General features: G+C 39.5%; 4 protein-coding genes across 4 annotated transcripts in view; 2 read left to right on the forward strand and 2 right to left on the reverse strand.

Moving 5' to 3' along the window:
• The first annotated feature begins 7164 nt into the window (after positions 1 to 7164).
• On the forward strand, positions 7165 to 9171 carry Sprn (Spermitin). The gene is made up of 3 exons (XM_020946357.2): positions 7165 to 7305; positions 7364 to 8278; positions 8335 to 9171. The coding sequence occupies exons 2-3, from the start codon at positions 7381 to 7383 to the stop codon at positions 9084 to 9086; spliced, it is 1650 nt and encodes a 549-aa protein (XP_020802016.2). The 5' UTR covers positions 7165 to 7305; positions 7364 to 7380; the 3' UTR covers positions 9087 to 9171.
• A 120-nt stretch (positions 9172 to 9291) lies between these two features.
• Positions 9292 to 11750, forward strand: CCDC151 (Coiled-coil domain containing protein 151). Its single transcript, XM_020946356.2, has 6 exons — positions 9292 to 9488; positions 9553 to 9995; positions 10056 to 10753; positions 10817 to 11069; positions 11127 to 11382; positions 11454 to 11750. The coding sequence occupies exons 1-6, from the start codon at positions 9419 to 9421 to the stop codon at positions 11579 to 11581; spliced, it is 1848 nt and encodes a 615-aa protein (XP_020802015.1). The 5' UTR covers positions 9292 to 9418; the 3' UTR covers positions 11582 to 11750.
• Positions 11751 to 15329: 3579 nt separating this feature from the next.
• On the reverse strand, positions 15330 to 16745 carry LOC110179024 (peritrophin-44). Its single transcript, XM_020946370.2, has 2 exons — positions 16524 to 16745; positions 15330 to 16470 (listed from the first exon to the last, which is right to left on the reverse strand). Exons 1-2 carry the CDS (start codon positions 16528 to 16530, stop codon positions 15446 to 15448), a joined length of 1032 nt encoding a protein of 343 aa, XP_020802029.2. The 5' UTR covers positions 16531 to 16745; the 3' UTR covers positions 15330 to 15445.
• LOC110179018 (uncharacterized) overlaps positions 16674 to 20797 on the reverse strand; it is a 51209-nt gene continuing 47085 nt past the window's right edge. The window contains exon 2 of the mRNA XM_020946363.2: positions 16674 to 18568. Coding sequence (XP_020802022.2) covers positions 18560 to 18568 — 9 coding nt within the window. The 3' untranslated portion in view covers positions 16674 to 18559. The remainder of the gene's footprint in view (positions 18569 to 20797) is intronic.

Raw genomic sequence — 20797 nt, forward strand, 5'->3', positions numbered from 1 at the left:
AAATACCGAATTTTTACAAAAATTGTCTGTTTTTATACCTTTTTGCAGGGTATTAGTATTAATCAGAAGCTTATAAAATATGAAGGAAGCATTTCCGACCCTATAATTCATATATATTCTTGTTCAGAATGAACAGCTGAATCGATCTAGCCATGTCTAGTGGAAAAGTACATTTTTTCATATTTTCCGAAATTTGAAAAATAGATAAGGGGTTACATCATTAAAATTTGCGAAATTCGACAAAAAATTGAATTTTATAAATTTAAAAACGCAGTATGCAGATTTGTTAGCGCCTTAAAAAATAGCTTAGATCAGCTTCCCGAATTGAAATTAATGCATTTTTGGCTTAATTACGATGTTTGAAAAACGCTGATTATTTACAAAAATTGCCTGTTTTTATACCTTTTTACAGGTTATTATAATTTTATTCAGAATCTTTTAAGAGCATCAACAAACGCAGTATGCACATTTGTTAGCGCTTTAAAAACTAACACAGAACAGCTTTCCGAATTGAAATTAATGCATTTTTGGCTTAATTACGATGTTTGAAAAACGCTGATTATTTAAAAAAATTGCCTGTTTTTATACCTTTTTACAGGTTATTATAATTTTATTCAGAATCTTTTAAGAGCATCAACAAACGCAGTATGCACATTTGTTAGCGCTTTGAAAACTAACACAGAACAGCTTTCCGAATTAAAATCAATTTATTTTTGGCTTAATTATGATGTTTGAAAAATACCGAATTTTTACAAAAATGGTCTGTTTTTATACCTTTTCGCAGGTTATTGGTATTAATCAGAAGCTTATAAAAAATGAAGGAAGCATTTCCGACCCTATAATTCATATATATTCTTGTTCAGAATGAACAGCTGAATCGATCTAGCCATGTCTAGTGGAAAAGTACATTTTTTCATATTTTCCGAAATTTGAAAAATAGATAAGGGGTTACATCATTAAAATTTGCGAAATTCGACAAAAAATTGAATTTTATAAATTTAAAAACGCAGTATGCAGATTTGTTAGCGCCTTAAAAAATAGCTTAGATCAGCTTCCCGAATTGAAATTAATGCATTTTTGGCTTAATTACGATGTTTGAAAAACGCTGATTATTTACAAAAATTGCCTGTTTTTATACCTTTTTACAGGTTATTATAATTTTATTCAGAATCTTTTAAGAGCATCAACAAACGCAGTATGCACATTTGTTAGCGCTTTAAAAACTAACACAGAACAGCTTTCCGAATTGAAATTAATGCATTTTTGGCTTAATTACGATGTTTGAAAAACGCTGATTATTTAAAAAAAATTGCCTGTTTTTATACCTTTTTACAGGTTATTATAATTTTATTCAGAATCTTTTAAGAGCATCAACAAACGCAGTATGCACATTTGTTAGCGCTTTGAAAACTAACACAGAACAGCTTTCCGAATTAAAATCAATTTATTTTTGGCTTAATTATGATGTTTGAAAAATACCGAATTTTTACAAAAATGGTCTGTTTTTATACCTTTTCGCAGGTTATTGGTATTAAGCAGAAGCTTATAAAAAATGAAGGAAGCATTTCCGACCCTATAATTTATATATATTCTTGATCAGAATGAACAGCTGAATCCGATCTAGCCATGTCTAGTGGAAAAATACATTTTTTCATATTTTCCGAAATTTGAAAAAAAGATAAGGGGTTACATCATTAAAATTTGCAAAAATTCGACAAAAAATTGAATTTTATAAATTAAATAACGCAGTATGCAGATTTGTTAGCGCCTTAAAAACTAGCTTAGATCAGCTTTCAGAATTAAAATCAATTCATTTTTGGCTTAATTATGATGTTTGAAAAATACCGAATTTTTACAAAAATGGTCTGTTTTTATACCTTTTTACAGGTTATTATAATTTTATTCAGAATCTTTTAGGAGCATCAACAAAGGCAGTATGCACATTTGTTAGCGCTTTAAAAACTAACACAGAACAGCTTTCCGAACTAAAATCAATTCATTTTTGGCTTAATTATGATGTTTGAAAAATAACGAATTTTTACAAAAATTGGCTGTTTTTATACCTTTTTGCAGGGTATTAGTATTAATCAGAAGCTTATAAAAAATGAAGGAAGGAAGCATCCGACCCTATAATTCATATATATTCTTGACCAGAATGAACAGCTGAATCGATCTAGCCATGTCTAGTGGAAAAATACATTTTTTCATATTGAAAATTGAATTTTATAAATTTAAAAACGCAGTATGCAGATTTGTTAGCGCCTTAAAAACTAGCTTAGATCAGCTTTCCGAATTGAAATTAATGCATTTTTGGCTTAATTACGATGTTTGAAAAACGCTGATTATTTACAAAAATTGCCTGTTTTTATACCTTTTTACAGGTTATTATAATTTTATTCAGAATCTTTAAGGAGCATCAACAAGCGCAGTATGCACATTTGTTAGCGCTTTAAAAACTAACACAGAACAGCTTTCCGAATTGAAATTAATGCATTTTTGGCTTAATTACGATGTTTGAAAAACGCTGATTATTTACAAAAATTGCCTGTTTTTATACCTTTTTACAGGTTATTATAATTTTATTCAGAATCTTTAAGGAGCATCAACAAGCGCAGTATGCACATTTGTTAGCGCTTTAAAAACTAACACAGAACAGCTTTCCGAATTGAAATTAATGCATTTTTGGCTTAATTACGATGTTTGAAAAACGCTGATTATTTACAAAAATTGCCTGTTTTTATACCTTTTTACAGGTTATTATAATTTTATTCAGAATCTTTTAAGAGCATCAACAAACGCAGTATGCACATTTGTTAGCGCTTTAAAAACTAACACAGAACAGCTTTCCGAATTGAAATTAATGCATTTTTGGCTTAATTACGATGTTTGAAAAACGCTGATTATTTACAAAAATTGCCTGTTTTTATACCTTTTTACAGGTTATTATAATTTTATTCAGAATCTTTAAGGAGCATCAACAAGCGCAGTATGCACATTTGTTAGCGCTTTAAAAACTAACACAGAACAGCTTTCCGAATTGAAATTAATGCATTTTTGGCTTAATTACGATGTTTGAAAAACGCTGATTATTTACAAAAATTGCCTGTTTTTATACCTTTTTACAGGTTATTATAATTTTATTCAGAATCTTTTAAGAGCATCAACAAACGCAGTATGCACATTTGTTAGCGCTTTGAAAACTAACACAGAACAGCTTTCCGAATTAAAATCAATTTATTTTTGGCTTAATTATGATGTTTGAAAAATACCGAATTTTTACAAAAATGGTCTGTTTTTATACCTTTTCGCAGGTTATTGGTATTAATCAGAAGCTTATAAAAAATGAAGGAAGCATTTCCGACCCTATAATTTATATATATTCTTGATCAGAATGAACAGCTGAATCCGATCTAGCCATGTCTAGTGGAAAAATACATTTTTTCATATTTTCCGAAATTTGAAAAAAAGATAAATCATTAAAATTTGCGAAATTCGACAAAAAATTGAATTTTATAAATTTAAAAACGTAGTATGCAGATTTGTTAGCGCGTATAAAGATTAGCTCAGAACAGCTTTCCGAATTGAAATTAATGCATTTTTACCTTGGTAATGATATTTGAAAAGCGTTGATTTACCCGAAAAATCAGAATAATCTTCAGATATAGATATAGATATAATATATTAAAAATATACATATTACGAAACTACTATCCTATAGCTTTGGCTTCTCGAAGTTAGCTTCCTTTCTTGTTTGTATTTAAGAAAATAGGGCAAACTTTGTTAGGAAACTTTTAAAGGCCACTAGATTATCATTAAAACTTAAACGTATATTTTACCACAAATTTGATTACTTTTTTTCCCGCAAATCTCTTATCCACACACGCACACACACATTAGCTTTTTGAAGGAAGTCTAACTACGGGTAAACTAAAGTGCTTAGAGCGACAAAAATAAAAGAAAATGTATAAAATAAAACAGCCAAATTAGAAACATACTATACAGCCAAACACAGACAGACTTTTTTTGTGTATCGTTCCCCTGTCTAACTGAATAACTTTTCAAAAGCACTGTAAAGGATATCATGGAAGGGTGGTAGATGGGCGGGGTGAGTTGGGGTTTGGGTTTGGGTTTGGGGAACTCTAATTAGAATAATTTTGCGCTGCGTTGCGCTTGACAGCGTTGCAAAGGTGGCGCCATCTGGCGAACGGCGGCAACATGAAGGCTCTGCCTGCAGGACCTCCTCACACACACACACACTTCAATTCACAAAACAAATATAAGCACTCAGAAAAATAAATCATAAATCAAAAGTAACACTAAAAGAGTAGGAAAATTAGAAAAGAAATTAATAATTAAAAGGTTAAATATATTTGTTATAATTATTAAAATGAATTTATTAATTTATATAATATTCATTATCCTTTTTTTAACGTTTTAACCATCTCTTTAACTTTCCCCAGTGTTATAGAGGCAGAGTGGCCTGGCCTGCATTGCCCTGCATAACGAGTAAATGTCAGGACGAAAGGTCACCGAACTCAGGTACAAGGATCCTGCGGGAGGCTGGCAGATGTGCTGCCAAGTGACACAACATAATCAGGATAAAAGCCCACCTCCCCTCGAGGACCCAGTGGCAGGCTGCCTGGGGTGAGCTTAAATTACAGAATTTAATTAATTTCGCAGAGATTTTTCATCATCGGTCGCCGCGCACTTGACTTTGTACATTTGACTCATCTCCTTTTTGCTCTTTCCCCGGCCACTAATTTCCCCATCATCTGCGGTTGAGTCGTTTTCATGGAAATCAACCAGGACTTGAGCCTGCCACATGTGCAGCATCGCGGGGCACCGTTTCCATTTCCATTTCCCATTTCTACATCCCCTTTCCCATTCCGTTTCCATTTCCATTTCCACTTCCATTTTAATTTTAATTAATTTCAATGTATATGTGTGGCAGCTGGGACTGTCGCTCGCCAGGAGCCATGGCCATGGAGGTGAAGAGATGGGTGGCTGTGTCCTGGAGCCAGTCGAGCAGTAGCCAAAAATGATTATGAGTAATTAGTTTTAATGGGCTCGAAGCCTGTCCTGGCAGCTGCAGAATGTCACACCTGGGCCAGGTGGATATCCCAGCCCGAGTAGCTACAGACCAGGTTACCTGGCACACTCCAAGAGATGAAAGTTAAGCTCGAGGGCAAGGGGTTGAGTTACCAAGAGCTAAATATTTCAGTTGTCTTTGCAAATTACCATGTAATGTAATCCTCTGGGTTGTATGTATATATTCTCGGTGGCTAACTGGCAAAATTAATGGAGCTTAAACTAGGTATTTCGGTTAAAGTCGGGCTTGAAGTTTAATGGACCTTATGAATTTCTGTTTACTTCATTATTTTATAACAAGATTTAGTAATGTAATATAAAAGAACTGATTTGCTTGCATGAAAAATAAATATACATATATGTCCGAAAGGCATTATAGCTTGGATATATTTTAAAAGTAATGTGATGAGTGTGTTAATGGATTTAATAATAATCAAGAAAATGGCTAGTTTAACTAATTCATGATCAAGTTAAGTATTTTATTTTAATACATCCATTTCAACTGTAATTCGAACTATTTAAGTGAATTAAATTCTTTGATTTTTCACTTAGTACCTTAATAAACGAATATTACATTAAGCCATAACATCACACTTTTCACTATTTAAAACTATAAATTAGAAGTATATATGCACATATGCATTTACCCTAATTAATATTCAACAAATGCTAATTTATGATTGTACCCAACCACAGCAAAAAAAATAAATAAACAAAAACAAATAAATATATAACAAACAATTACATTTGTTTGCCATTTACATTAGACTAATTAAAACAAAGGAAAAAAGGAAAGCAACTTCGGCTCGGTGAAGTTTATATATCCATTCAGTTTGCAATCGAATTATAGTATCTAATCGGAAATCGATCATAGCCAAGCTTAAAATATTCGCATTCTTTAAATAAATATTAATTTATATTTTTATATGGCAATTCCATTGAAAAATCAAAGCTTCGTCGTGATCCGTATTAAAGTAACTTTATCTCGCTGAATTCTGTTAAAACAAAGTCATAAATCAAAGCCAATTTGTAACGCAATCATAACTGACATTTCGCTGTCTCGACACTTTGATCGGTTTTGCAAATATGTAGATATATGTCAACGAAAATATTTACAAGGATTTCAAAGGCTGCAGCCGCGGAAAACGAGGAAAAATCTAAGAATTTGGTGGAATAAAATTGAGTTGCGGAAATCAAAGCTTTGAACATTGAGGAGAAAGTCGATTTGGGACACATACACACACACATGACTGTGAGGAAAATGAGAAAATTGCAAAAGCTGGGACGATGGAAGGGAAAATGCGGTGGAACGAGTACAATACAAAATTTAATGGTGCGCAAATTTTGATTGTTTTACTTTTTGAGAAGGGAAATTTCCTTCGTATTATTATATTTTTTTGCTTCTTTTTTGTTTTCCGCTTTTTGTTCCCATTTTTGTTTGCATTCGCTATTTATTTATTTCGCAGTGCTTTGAATTCGTTTTCCCGCATTTTATGCATATTTCAGATTCAAATATTTTTGCTCTGCTATTTGCTTTGCCAGAGCTGGTCCTGGTCGTGGTCCTCGTCCTGGTCCCTTGCGTATTTGTTTAGCTGCGGGCAGGGGCTCGGGCTCCGGCTCCGGCTTGGGTGGTTTCCCATATATATTCTATACATACTCATTTCACTTGGAAAACAACAACGCGAAACTGGGCAATGTTTTGTTTTTCGGCCTTCAGGTGCTTTTTGTTTTCGAGCTCATTCCTTTAGTCTATTGAAAAGCCAGCGAAAAGTTGTTGTCAATGTAATTTGATTCCCATTCCACTTGGTGGATGTGCCTTCCCTCAGTCAGTTTCCTTTTCCCCATCTCTATGATTACGCATACGCTCCGTTGGACAAAAAGCAAATTGTAATTAGACGCAGGGGCCGAACTGCCGTCCTGCCATAACATCATGCGTGTGGACAACAATGAAACCAAAAACATTTCCCAGATACATTTTTATCTTGTTAACCTCTCTACTATAAGGCAAATAGAAAACTGACCTGCTAGTGATACTAATGAAAAGATACGATTACAATAGAGAGACACAAAATACGAGTCTCAGAAATGTTAGAGAGACAGTTTCAGAAAATACAAAAACCGGAACCGGAATCTAGATATCTACAAATCCAAGAAAATCCTGTCATAATATACACACTTGGGTGTATCCTTCAAATTGACTCAACACTCTAGCAATCGGTAAGTCATTTATGTTCAAAATCTCAGTCAATTAGAAGTTCGGTTTTTCTTTCGATAGTCATCCCCGCTTAGACAATGTTGGACAGTCATGTGGATGGAGATGGATACAATATGGCTGGACAAACCGAGGCCCCTGGAGGAGATGTCTTACAATCGAATGTACCCAAAGTCGAACCCCATTTCCAGACCCAAAAATCAGAAAAAGAATGCTGCACGCCAACCATTTTGCAGGAATCATTTGAAATGGAATATAACCTGCCCGTTTTACCACTAAAATCTCTCATGACTCAAATGGATATCATGGGAAGGTTGCGCGAGCAAGGTCTGGTAAGAGATTTGATTGGTTTTAAGTCATCCTCTTACTTGGAACGGATTCCCAAGTCATCCGAAGATGATGCATGCCCGGTTCCTTATTTTATTCCGGAACTTCAGATGCACTGCGCCCGCGCAGAAGCTGGACACGTTAAGGAAACAAATGCACTGGAAAATGATGGAAAATGTCCTTCACAAATCGAAGCAATTATTGTTCCCGAAATTAAAGAAGCAAATGTATTAGAGCAAACGGAAATCAAGGAAGTACATTCAATCGAATTTCAAGATATAAATCAAAACAATCTCGAAGAACTGGAAGCACCCGAGATTGCAGGATCTTCAGGAGTGGAAAATGCACCAGAACAAAAAGCAAACATACAAGTAATCGAGGAACCAACATCACCTATCATCCCAGCTCAAGATCCAATTGAATTTGAAAAGCCAATGGCCACAGTTATAGAAACAGGACGAGGTACTGGCTTTATTAATTCTTTAATTGGTGTTAAACCAATTTGGAGACCTAGTGTGAGGCTCTGTTTTGGCGACAGAGAACGGAAATGGGCCCAATCTGAGGAGCAGATTAAACAGCAAACCTGCAAGGCACTTAAGAGTCTTATTCTATCCGTTAATCTATTTCAAATGTTTAGGGAATCCATTCAGGGTAAGTAGTCACGAAAAGCATTCTATTTTGTTTCTAATTTAGCTGAAATTTTTCAGAAGAAAGCAAGTTAAACCAATTGGAAAGAAGCAGCACCTTGACCTACTCAAGGGTATTTAAACAAAATGAATTTCAGACAAATGTGGCTAGATTAAATCGCCAGGAGGAACTCCCAGTAAATGCCTTGGCTGGCGGTGAACCCTTTCAACGTAATCGAGTAATGCATCCTGATCGAATACGGGTACTTTATAAGCTAGATGCCAGCGATGGATGGGCCAGAAATGCACCGGATTCGGATTCCAGTGATAGTTGCGATAGCGAAGATTCCGGGATCAAGACTACCTTGAGCATGACGGGCTATCCCCGTAAAATTATTCAGATAAAGCATCCAATTGCCGATCGGCAGGACATCGAGAGCAGCGGCAGGATCCTATTTAGCAAACCAGTTACATTGTTTCGTTTCAACAGCGTGAGGCAGTGGCAACGGGAAGGTGGTGCCCATAACGAATATTCTTATACAGGAGATATCAAAATCTTGGAACGTCATGGTCTTTACTATATCTTACTCCGCGAGAAGAAGTCTGCCTTTCTGCTCGTTTACACTCGCATCGATGGCACTTGGCACATTGGATACATGGCCAACAGGAGCAACAGCTGCGGCTGGTTCAATTTCAACTACGCCTTCTGTCCGGAGGGGACTCCGGAGCACTTTGCCTGCACCTTCCAGGAGCCCAGCCACGCGGCCGAATTCGTTGCCAGGGTGCGAAATCTCGTGATAAAGGCTCGTTTTCTTAATTTGCCGCGAAATTAATTGGTTTTATGATTAGCGACAAATTATTGTAATCTTTGGTTATATTTTGTAATTATTAAAAATCTTAAAAATTCTTTCAATGCTATGTGAGCGATTTAAAATAGTTCACCAAACCTTAAAAAATCAATTAAAATTCATTATTTGTTTTGGCTGATTAATTTCTATAGATTAATAACAAATAACTTCTCGAGAAAGGGTAGTAACCCAAGGAGCAATTTATTGGTAACTTAATCGTTGCCACAGCAACTTCCACATCGATCCAACGAAAGGACAAAACCAGACGGAATATCCTTTAAACGCTTATTCAAAGCAAAAACAGCACAGATGAAGCCATGGAATCCGACAAGCTAAACGAGTTGAACCGACAAATAAATGAGATTAAGAAACGGATTTTGTTGGCAGGTGAGAGTCCTTAAATCTTTTGCATGTCAAGTGTTTGTGTTTTATTAAAATTCTACACATTTAGAGGGCCAAAAGACTGCCAATGCAGCCGAGTGGCAGAAGCAAAACCGCATTAACTGCGACACCATTGGTTCGTTAAAGAAGGACATCAAGGAGCTGACGGTAAAGGCAAGTCGTCTCCGTAATCCTGTCCAGCGTCCATTGGTTATCAAGGAGCCCGGTGGGGAGCAGCGCAGGGCTCAGAGCTGTACTCCTACTATAATTGTGGGGAAGGCCACGTATCCGGTGGGAGCCAAAAATGCCGATGATGCCATTTTTCTCACCGATCTCAAGATCACCGAGAGCCGGAAGCAGATGGATCTGCTGCGGCATCGCTTCAAGTCGCGCCAGCAACATTTCAGCAAGCTGGTGGAGAAATATCGCGGTTTGTTGGCCAACAAAGAGGCCCAGAACCAGAATCTGGGCGAGAAGCCACCAGAGACTCTAGAGGAGGATGCCAACAGGAAGGTAGGAAATTCTAATAAATACTGAATTAAATTTTAATTAATATTTAAAAAATCCCAATAGCTCGTTTGTCAACTGGAGAACGAGATCCATCGCACCAATGTCCAGTGGATGGAAGCGGAGCACATCCGCAAGAAGTATCGCTCCATTGAGGCCTCCCTGATGACGGATGCCGAACGCTTCGAGCGGAGTCTACGGGAACTGGAGGCATCCCTCAGCGACCAGAAGGCAGAGATCGAAAGGCTGCAGCAGGTCCACAACGAGGCTGTCGAGATGCGAGACGCCGCCAAAGTAATCCTACAACGCCAGGAGCAGCAGGCAAATCTCTCACAGAAGACACGCGAACGCCAGGCTCTCGACTTCCGGAAACAGGTGGAGGCCCGTAAACTGGAACTAGAGAGGATTGGGCGTAAACTCTTTGCGGAAACCAAGACATTGGTGCATCAGGATAGCGTTGGTTCCAGTTCTGGCGATGGCCAGCACACGGCCAAGACAGAGAATGGTGAGGAGGAGCCGGCTTCCCAGCTGGAGAGTGTGACCAGCGACATGGAATCGCTATTCAAGCAGCTAATGGAGGCCTCTGGGGCCACCTCACCCTTCGAGGTCTTTGAGCGATTCAGTGCCCAAAAGGAGTCTGCAGCTCGTCTCAATTATCTAAGGAAAGCGGCCGAGGCAGAGAAGGCCAATCTGGAGGCGGAACGCGAGGCACTAACCAGCGAGCTGGAGGCTTCCAAGTTCTCTGATGTCAAGGAGAGCGAAGTGTTAGTATAAAATAATTTATAATATTTCAAATATTTTAATTCTTTCACTATAAATGTTAATAGAAACCAAGAGGTCATTGAGCAAATCAAAAACAGCATCGCAGCCAAGGAGCAGGACCGAAAGCTGGACACCGATGAGGCTGACAAGTCGATGGGTGTGCTCAAGTATCTCAAGGAGCGCATCTGCGAGATGATCTTTAAAGTGCAGGAGGTGGATGAGAGCAACATTGAGATACCCGAGAGGAAGCTCCATGTGAGCGTGGCCGAACTACCCAATTTCCTGGCCCACACTGCCGCAGATGAGGACATGATTGAGGTGAAAATCTACTGCTTATCCAATTGTTATTCTTTGCTGGAAATATTCTTCCTGTAGATACTCAAACTCAAGATTAAGCGCTGCCAGGAGCTGAGCAAATCCGAGGATGTGCCACCGTTTGAGATACCCAAGCTGGACATTGTTGACGAAGAGGAGGAGGAGATGTACAAGTCAGAGCAACCAAAGTCCCCAACTGCGCCCGAGGGCGAGAAGCCCCAACCGATGCCCATGTGTTATTACAATCTCTTTGCCGGACGGGCTCAACGGGCGGCGGGCACCTCCTCATCCTCGCCGGAACAGGCGCCGGCGGCGGGTAAGAGATTGATACTGGTCCAGTTCGTGCCAAGCCCTTGGCCATTCTAAAAAATCATTGCCTCCCAACAGTGGCCACCACGGACGATGATAACGAAGTGCCCTCACGTAACTTCCTCAAGCGACAATCTGTACTTATTGTTGACTCCAAGTCCAGGCGAAAACCATTTAGACCTGCTCCCGGAGGAAGGCGCAAATAAATTGCAGAGGAATGAGATAATCCCACTTGCTCCATATAAGACGATTAAATCATCAATGATTCAATTAAGCACATAAATATAAATAAAGATCTGGCAACAGATTAAATATATTATATACTTTCTTTGTATTATTCCTAAGGTTTAATATAAATTTTAAATAATTCTTAAAGCCAGTGTTTAGACATCTCCCCTGAGAAAACGCATTAAGAGCTGGGTAACAGAATGCTCTTTGAAACGATAGCTCTTTTGCCTTAACAAGCCTTGGACAAATTTTAAATAATTAATGGTGCTTCCTGGAAATCCAATACTCCTTCCACCCTGTCACCCCATATATATTTTCAAGGCTGGGAATATCAAGCAAAAACTGCATTGCAGTCTCTTATTGCCTGAAGGCGATTTAATATCTAAGGCCGGGCATCCTCTGCATATTCCGGTTGCTCACTGCAGTTGCTGGATAAATGTCAGGAGCTTCAGTCAAACGACATAACAAATAGCCGTCCCACCGATGCATCCACTGCAAAGACAACGACAGCCGAGCTGGTAAACAGAATTTACTGCCCCAAGGAGGATGGACTACGAGGACTAGGATGACTAGGACGAAGGAACGAACGACTGGGAAGATGGTCTAGCAAATGAAGTGCAAAGCGGAACAAAGTGAAGATCGCGGCTGTTGCAAGCAAAAATAACCTTTCAAAAATTGTTTACACCAACTGTCAAACAGTAGCCAAAATCCAGGATTTTTAGTCAAAAAAGAGAAGGCACAGGCAGTCCTTGGAGTCCTTGAGTTTTTAGTTTCCTTACTGTAATTCTCTGGGAGCAACTTTATTTAAAATTCACTCCAAATATTATTACAACAATTTTTGGACAGCTCCAACCACTGTGTGCCAAAGGACATTCTGACGGGCAGAAAGGACTCTGCTCGGGCTTTTCTAGTTAGCAACAATGAAGAGCACCAGCTGACGATGAACAATCAGGAGGACGAGAACTGCGGCAAGCTTCGGTGGCGATGTGTAAACAAAGGCGCCGATGATCCATTGCCAGGTCCTTGGACTATGCTGTGTTGCCGGAAGTCCTTGGGCCGGGGCCGGGGACCAGGGGAATCCAAAGGGGATCCGTGTTGTGTGTGTCAACTAAATGTCAACAACGAGGACATAAACCACAGCAGACGCATACAAACAAACCAAGCCAGGGCGGCCAAGGCAGCAAGGGGGAATCACTTCCAATGCCGGCTCCCAAGAAGCAGAAGAAGAAGGTGGCCGCAGTCAACCAGTTGGAAAAACAAAAGCATAGCCAGGAGCAAGAGGAGCAAGAGGAGCCAGAGGAGTCGAGTTGCGAAGGAGTAGCTGTAGCAATGGCAATGGCATTGGCCCTGACTGCATTGAGTAAACCCCCGCTCGGAATCGAGGGTAACTTGGCTTTGTGCGGTTTTCACTGCCATTCGAAGAAAGCGCTTAACACTGGAATGTCGCAGCCTGCGGTTGATGGCAAACCCGCATTGAATTGCACTGCTTGGTCCCGCAGCCTTGGTCCCTTTTCCCCCAATGCGGCAGTGAAAGGACTGCGGAGTAATTTTCATCCTTAAATGAGTATGAATTATTTTTTAAATGGAAAAAAAAAAACGACAAAGAATGAATGTCAGAAACAAAGGCATTTCTATGGAAATTGATTAAAAACCAGCCAGTCTGAACCAAGGGCTTAACGTTAATGAGGTTTAATATGAGCTTCTCTTTTTTATGTAAAAGAAATATGAATGAATATGTCACGGCATATTTATTATTATTAATTTTAATTGTGGTTCTAAAAAAAATGCGGTAATAAAGGCTAGTTTTTATGCTAGTTGGTTAGGAAAAAAAGGGATTATTTATAGAATTTAAATGAAATCATAAAGTTTTGCTTGGGGGAAGGCAGTGTTAAAAGTAACACCTACTTTATTGCCCCAACTGAGCCGCCGCCCATCAAAGTAAAATGAATTTCCTTGACTAAGCTGATAAATATAAGTGCGGAGTTAGATGTGTTATCTTCCATAATATTACCATTACTTTTCTCAGCCGCTTTACTTCCGCCTTTTATTTTTTCTCTCCCCCAAGAAACTTTCCGCGACTTCGAGAGAGACTGGGACAACTTTGTAAGGGCACAAAAGCCGAAAAGTCCTCCTCTACAGCAATTACTAAACTCTAATCCCCGGGAGTGCGCCATTGGGTAATCCCCGAACCACAATTGAGGGCCCAGGACCTTAAAGGGAATTAGCTAATTAAAGGTAAGTGATGGCGGAACCAAAAACGGCTTATTTCCTTCAGCCTGCTGCTACATCGTGTGTAATTGGATAGTCAGGACTTTTATCCTGCCATTAAATCCTCCCTCTGCTCTCCCTCCCTTCAGCCACGCCCACTTTTAAGGCAATTAAGCGATTCAATCTTTTGGCGGGACCGTTAATCAAACGCCCATCGATTCGCAGCAAGACGACGCTACTAATTTTAAGCCCATCGACTAAAGGTGGGCGTGGTCGATGGGGTCCGCCTGGCAACCGCAAACAATAAATTTGAATTTCTGCTGCCGCCGCGGAAAACTTTTTAACTGTGACACGAACTACGAAGGAAAGGGACCCGATATATGGGGAAAACATGGAGGAAATTTATACTGCAGTTGGTCTTTTTGATTAAATATTTTATTTATTAAATTTAGTCTGCAAGTAAAATGGTATTCAATATGGTTTCTAAGTAAAGGAGTAAAAGTAAGCTATTCTTTAGGCTTTTTAGTTATTACATTTTGTATAACATTTTCTTTCTGTGCATGGGTGTGTGCGCTTGACAGTGCGGCAAATAAATGAGCGGATACGGAAACGGTTTGGGCCACATCTCGGTCCTCCCCCCCCCCATCTGTCGTTGGGTCGCCACTCTGGCGAATGATAAATAACGTAATTTCTTTACAACTTTTCATTCAAATTTTCGCTACTTTTAACCGCACTCGGTGGCTCCATGGATGGCAGCCTGTTGTTAAGTAAAATAAATTGCGATTCCGTGTAATAAAAGTCAATCATAATAATTCAATGACGCGACGTATTGTTGTGCCTCGTCATTGGGGCTGACTGGTGGCCTGCAGCCATGCCAACCCACTTTAAGGCCGTTTACTGGGGCCACCCACTCACACCCAAGGCTGTTTCATAAAGACAGGAGTCCCTTCTGGGGTCCTGACATCCACGAAAGCTGGAAAATATTTGAATTTTTCGTTGATTCATTTGATTTTCTGGTAGCGAAACTTCAAGCGAAAGATGTCTCTTGTAGTAGGAAACGGACTCTTAAGTTGAAGAGGCACTTATCATAATTAGATAACATTAGAAAAGTAATTAATCACTTGTTATATGAGATAATGTTGTGTAAATATAAACACTTCAGTAGTGGGTTTAAAAATGACTCATGTAGTTGGTAATTATTTTTTGTTAATTACCAAAAGTAGAAAAACAAATAAGCTTGTACTACGAAACATTAGCATAAATATTGTTTCGAAAGTTAAGGTTTAAAGCTCTGTACTTTTCTGTCTAAGTAAAGCAAAAAATATTGTTTTAAAAAATGCTGCTCATAAATCTTGTCTGAGACACATTCGTTTCTTATTTCAGTTGCCAAATTGATGGTTTTTATACTCTTTCAGGATGTTATTATTTTACTTTAAACGAAATGAAGTAGTCATAAGAATGAAAATGTACACTACTGGTTTAAAGAGACCCCTTTGCAAGTAGCAAGAGAAATTTAAATATATTATAAAGAATGTAGATACATTTAACTATTTATTCCGTATAAAGAAAAATCATAATGAAGTCTAATTGAGATTAGGAATAAATCGATCCCGTAGCCCCACTTTGATGTCCCTTCAACCATTCATGTAGCACACCCTGTGATTGGGAAACTGCCTGCTGCACTGACCACTAAGTTCGTTGAAGTAGGGATAGTCATCGGGACACTTTTCCGATTTCGTTGAGCGATAATCCCGGCAGACAGTGTATTCCCGGCAACCCGTGTTAATGGTGGCCACCATCAGACGGTTCATATTTCCACAGCGATCGTAGGAGCAGCTATTGCCCTCCGGTGATGCACAGCTTTCGCTCCACCACTGAAAGTGTGTGCCCCAGGGACAGCTATTCCACTTTCCCACATCGTACGGGGAGGTGCAGGTGTAGTAGCCGTAACAGGTCATTAGATCTGGGAAGCTCTGCATTCCGGATCGATCCGGCTGATAGAACTTGGCACAGATATGTGAATTTGAGGTGGGCGGCATAGCAGAAACTGTTTCATCGTCCTTGGAGCAATGCTCCGGCAGCCAGGACTGACAGTGACCTGTGAATCTGTTGAAATACCGACCAGCGGAGCAATTCAACGAGGTGGCGAAACCATTGTGACATTTATAGTAAATGTTGCAGGTCTGTGGATCTGCCAGAAGCAAGCCGTCTTTCATGAGGGAGCAAATATTGTTCTGCGGACAACCGGAGATTTCTGCCACACAGGTTTGCAGCTTATTGCTGAACACCTGATCCTCGCCGCAGTCGCCTCCGGAGGCATCTTCTCTGGCCTCACAGCTAACGAATCGACGGCAATTGGTCGGATCGGCAGCATAGTCTCCCGGCCTTAGCTGAGAACAGATCTCCGATAGATTGGAATGACACTTTGCCTGCGAAGCCTTCTTGCAGGATCCATCTCGGAAATTAAACAGCGAGCCCTCCGAACAGCTACGTCGATCAATGAGCCTGTTGTCCTCGCAGTAAGCCCAGGCCTGGCAATCACTGGGATCTCCTATGTAACCCTTTCCAGCCAAGAGTTGACACTTCACCTCCAGCGAATACGCCCGGATTCCGATGAAGAAGGCCAGTAATAAGACCACGTGGATGTGACATTGCGGAACTACGATGAGCTATCTTTAGTCTCCGAGCACTGATCTCACTTTGCTTTTGTACCTCTCATATTTCGGTTAGACCTTCAGCTCTTCCGGAACTCAACAAACTGAACTCGTTGCTCAACGTTTGGCTATATTTAAGTTGAGAGACCTGCCAGACTTGTGTTCTGTTCGTAGATACCAAGAACAAGCTGATAAGGCAAGTGTGTTCTTTGTTTTTACAACGAAATTAGAAATGTTCAAAGTGAGTGACATGCGGATAAGACAGTATCGATTGCCAGTCTCCTATGAAATGTATTGGGTAAACCCTCAAAAATACACCTTTGCTCAGGTGTGTTAAAAGGGTGAAATTACTCATTAGATCCGCTTGCAAGATATCATTCGCTTAACTAATTTTGCTTAATAGACTTTTTAAGCAGACTTATGGAGACCTGTTCTAATAATGCCTAGCCTAGAATGTATTAATATTAAGAAAATAAAGAAATAATTTTAAAATATATACAAACAACATAGCTGCATTAAAAAACCCACTTATTCCTCAGCTCATTTTAATGCCTGTGCAATTTTAGCGAAAATTCGCTTTTCCAAATACGTTTATCGGAAAATATGAGACGCCTGCTTAAAGATAAGCTCAAACATGAACGTATGTGTGCGTGTGATTGTGATTGTGCTTTTCCGAGTCCTTTGCATTGTTAGCAAAGTTCCTGTTCGAAAGCGAAGGATATTGGCAGGCAGGAGGGCACTGGAAAGTGGCAAGACGGTGCCTCAGTGGCTTGTCGCAATGTAAACTGCTTAGCATCGATTGGGTGCACTTATTGACATTTTATGCTTAAGGACATGCTTAATATCCACAACGTGCTATGCCAGCCGGTTCTCCACCTCCACGCCTTTTAAGCCCAGCTCCAGTGGCAGTACAGTGGTATAAAATTGAGAAAATGCAAGGAAAAACCCATGAAAATTCAGTCATATTTATACTTGTATAGGAATTTGATTTTAAATGTATTGAATTAGTTTATATGATGATGATGATTTTAATGTACGTAAAAAATGTTGGTTAAGTTGTTGGAAAAGTTGTCACAAATAGACCACAGTTAATGTGGAAAAGGAAACCTGTTCTCTGAAGCAGAAAGAAACAGTTGCCATCAGCGGATGCTGTCTAGGGGCATAGACATCTCCAATGTGTACTCTTAAATGCAAATGGCTTGGAGAGTAGAGCATGAAGACCCCTGGCCTTCCCCTCCTGGCTTTTACCACTTCCGGGGCTCAAGGCTGCTGGTCCCACTGGCGGCGCCGCTTGCTTCCGTTTCCTCTCTCCCTCTCTCTCTCTCGTTTTTGCTCTTCCGCCAGGACATTTATGCTGCTCATCAGCAGCACAGACGTCACCGTGGCCCGCTGTCGTTGTCCTTGTCGAGACCATCTGGCGGCCACCCGGCCAACTACTTGCCCGTAATTTTCTTTTCAATCAGTGGCTGGCTGCCTATCCCCCGGGGCAAGGGTAAGACCTTCACTCCCTACCATACACACGCCCCCCTAAACTCACAATGGCAAATTGTGTGACTGCGTCGTTTTCAGAAAACTGTAGGATGTTTAAGAGGGCACAGAGAAAAATATATTACGAATTTTGATTATGCAAAATATTCAGTTCAATAAGTTAAGAAATCATTTGAGAAACTAGATTTCCAATTAACCTAAATAGTAAAAGCTTTATCTAGTTGAGTTTATAAACCAAATATACAGATTTTTCTCTCAGTATATTTGTGTGTAATGCCTACTTAGGATTTCGTTACTCGGTCGAGTGTCTGTCCGTCCATGTTTTCACCTTCCCTTCCTTCCTTAGGTTTTCCCTTGCTGGATTTCGGATTTTTGTGCGCCTTTTCCGGGCAGCTCTTTGTAATTTTCCCCACATGTTCACGGCTTGAATATTTTATGGGCTTAAGTACTTTCAGTTAGAGAGAGAGCCTTTGCCCGGCCCTGTGCGTTTTGCACCTTGCACCTCGTACATAAATTCATTAGGTTAGTTTGCTCTTCGGTCTTTGGTCATTGTTTGCTCCTCGTCGGACCAGAAGGAGATCCACTTGTTGAGAAGAGTTTGCTCTATTAACATACCTGCAATGATAAGATACACAGGATAAGAGTTAGGAGGGGGAAGTAAAGGTAACTGGCAGGTATCAGGAGCTGTTAAGCTAGCTTTCTATGGATAGTTGAAGGTTCTTATTGACTTGACTTTGGCTCTCTGGTCCCTTATATATATTTTCAAGGAAATATGTGTGTTGTATTTTAATTAAAGAAAAACAAATAGAAAGTGTTGTGTGTAAATGAAAAGTGAAATATTTACTATACAAAAAAGGGCAAGGGTTTAATCTAATTTTGGTTTATCTTTTCAAGCGCAAAATAAAGTTATTAAGAATGCAAATATTTTATAACTGATCAACATGATTTAGTTTAATATATTCTACAAATTACACAAGCCAAAGATACGTGATGAAAAACCACACAGAATTTAAGCTGTTATCTAAGTTCAAATTAAAGTACAAGTATCTTTAAATGATAGCTCAAAGTCTTAAGCATTTAATGGGAAAATGTCTCTGAAATTGCTACCATTTAGTCTTTGAGAATTTTTATTCCTCTTAAAAATCAAATTTTTATATCACAAGGCAAGTCTTCTCCGCCAGACCATAACTAAACGGCAAAGAAAACGTTGAAAAAACGAATGGTAAACATTTTGTGATAGCAAAAAAACGAAACATCTTCAGCTCAAGGCGCCACTTGGGCGACTGGGAAAATGAGCTTCGGCAAAGTCAGCAGGTCAAGGATTAACACGCTCTCTCCACCTGTCTCACATAACTCATTTTAATTAGGTTAAATATGCAATGGAAAAACTGAAAAGTGCGAAGGAGCAGAGGCAAGACATGGAGCAAAGACCCGCACAGCGCCTCCAAGAAAAGCGCTTGTGAGCAGGCAAGTCTAAGTGGGCGGGATCTGTTCCGAACTCAATGAGATGCAAAAAGGACGATAAACAAGCCCGCCAGCGCCGAGGATGCTCCGCTGGCGAAATAAGGTTACGGGTCCTCGACGCTTAAAGACGCTGAAGGAAAACTGCACGGCCACAGGCAGCCACCAAGTCATATTTCTCTTGGCCAAAAATGAAAACGCCAGGCAAACACGAAGGGGAAAACCCGGACCCTGACTTGAACCCAGGACTCACTCTCGGAAAAAAACCCAGAGCAAAGAATTATGGTGGCTTCGTTTCGAAGTCGAATGGCACGGGAAGTGGAGCCGGGGTCTCGGGGTGTGGCACGTACTTGGAGTATTTTGCCAAAATTAAAATTTATGAACAGATAAAAAAGCGTTAATGGCCACTCGCAGAGGTCACGACTTAACGGACACACAGTGGCAGGGGCGGGAATTATTTGTATTTATATTTTCCAGGATTCTCGGAATATCATAGAAAAGAAGAAACGAATTCTCCCTTTTATGTATATATAAATTTAAATTAATATTTTCTCTTGTATAGTTTAAATTACGAAATAATAATATTATCTTCTGAGTTTCTTTCTATTTCGCTTTAAGTACCATATATTTTTAAGCTGAATTTTCCTTTCTCGACCAACTGTGCACAAATGGAGTGTTAGTGTGTAACAGTTTCCATCGAGAGTGGAAAATGGGGCTGGTTGGGAAGGGAAACCACAGCCAGGCTACGACAGCAACCAGCCATAAACGTTGCATTTTTATTGCACAATCCCACGAAATTCTAGGTACCTCTCTGATGGTCCAGATGGGCATCCAAAGTGCTACCATCTTCCCATCTGGCGGATTTGAACGGAAGCAGACGACGCAATATACATGGGTCTGGGTGTGGTTTAGGCACTTTGCCATAACCCACGTGTTGACTTAGGGAGACACCTGGCACCTGGGCAGAGGTTAAGGTAGTCCAGACATACATAAGTTACCTGGGTCAAAGTCTACGGATGGTGGCAGAACAAGACAATAAGATTAACATGGAGTAGCTTAGGTTTCACGTTTTTGGTTAAGGTTTATTTTGTTTACAAGTACGACGGTTAATTTTGCTCGAATTTTCAAATATTTTAAGGAAAATTATCTTGCTTTTATCTGAAATAAAATGTATTAAGGAAGTCAGTGGTTCAACTAGTCGTATACGTAATATGATTTAGATCTTATAAATATTGTTTCAACTAGAAGTATACTTAATATGAAATGATATTAAGGATAATTGATCTCTTAATTCGATTAAAGAATATCTCGTAACATTTACTTAAAAAATAGTTGTTCAACTAGTCGTATACGTAATATGTAATGTCCATAAATAAAATTCGT

Source organism: Drosophila serrata, unplaced genomic scaffold, assembly GCF_035046125.1.
Source record: "Drosophila serrata isolate PLE 108 unplaced genomic scaffold, ASM3504612v1 contig_204, whole genome shotgun sequence".
Taxonomy (NCBI): domain Eukaryota; kingdom Metazoa; phylum Arthropoda; class Insecta; order Diptera; family Drosophilidae; genus Drosophila; species Drosophila serrata.

What these genes read in the sequence shown, in the direction of transcription:
- Sprn (XM_020946357.2), top strand. Translation starts at nt 7,381, where the DNA reads ATGTTGGACAGTCATGTGGATGGAGATGGATACAATATGGCTGGACAA. An exon ending in GTTTAGGGAATCCATTCAGG is followed by an intron (nt 8,279 to 8,334) that starts GTAAGTAGTCAC and finishes GAAATTTTTCAG; the next exon opens with AAGAAAGCAAGTTAAACCAA.
- CCDC151 (XM_020946356.2), top strand. Translation starts at nt 9,419, where the DNA reads ATGGAATCCGACAAGCTAAACGAGTTGAACCGACAAATAAATGAGATT. An exon ending in AGGAGGATGCCAACAGGAAG is followed by an intron (nt 9,996 to 10,055) that starts GTAGGAAATTCT and finishes AAATCCCAATAG; the next exon opens with CTCGTTTGTCAACTGGAGAA. An exon ending in CAGATGAGGACATGATTGAG is followed by an intron (nt 11,070 to 11,126) that starts GTGAAAATCTAC and finishes TTCTTCCTGTAG; the next exon opens with ATACTCAAACTCAAGATTAA.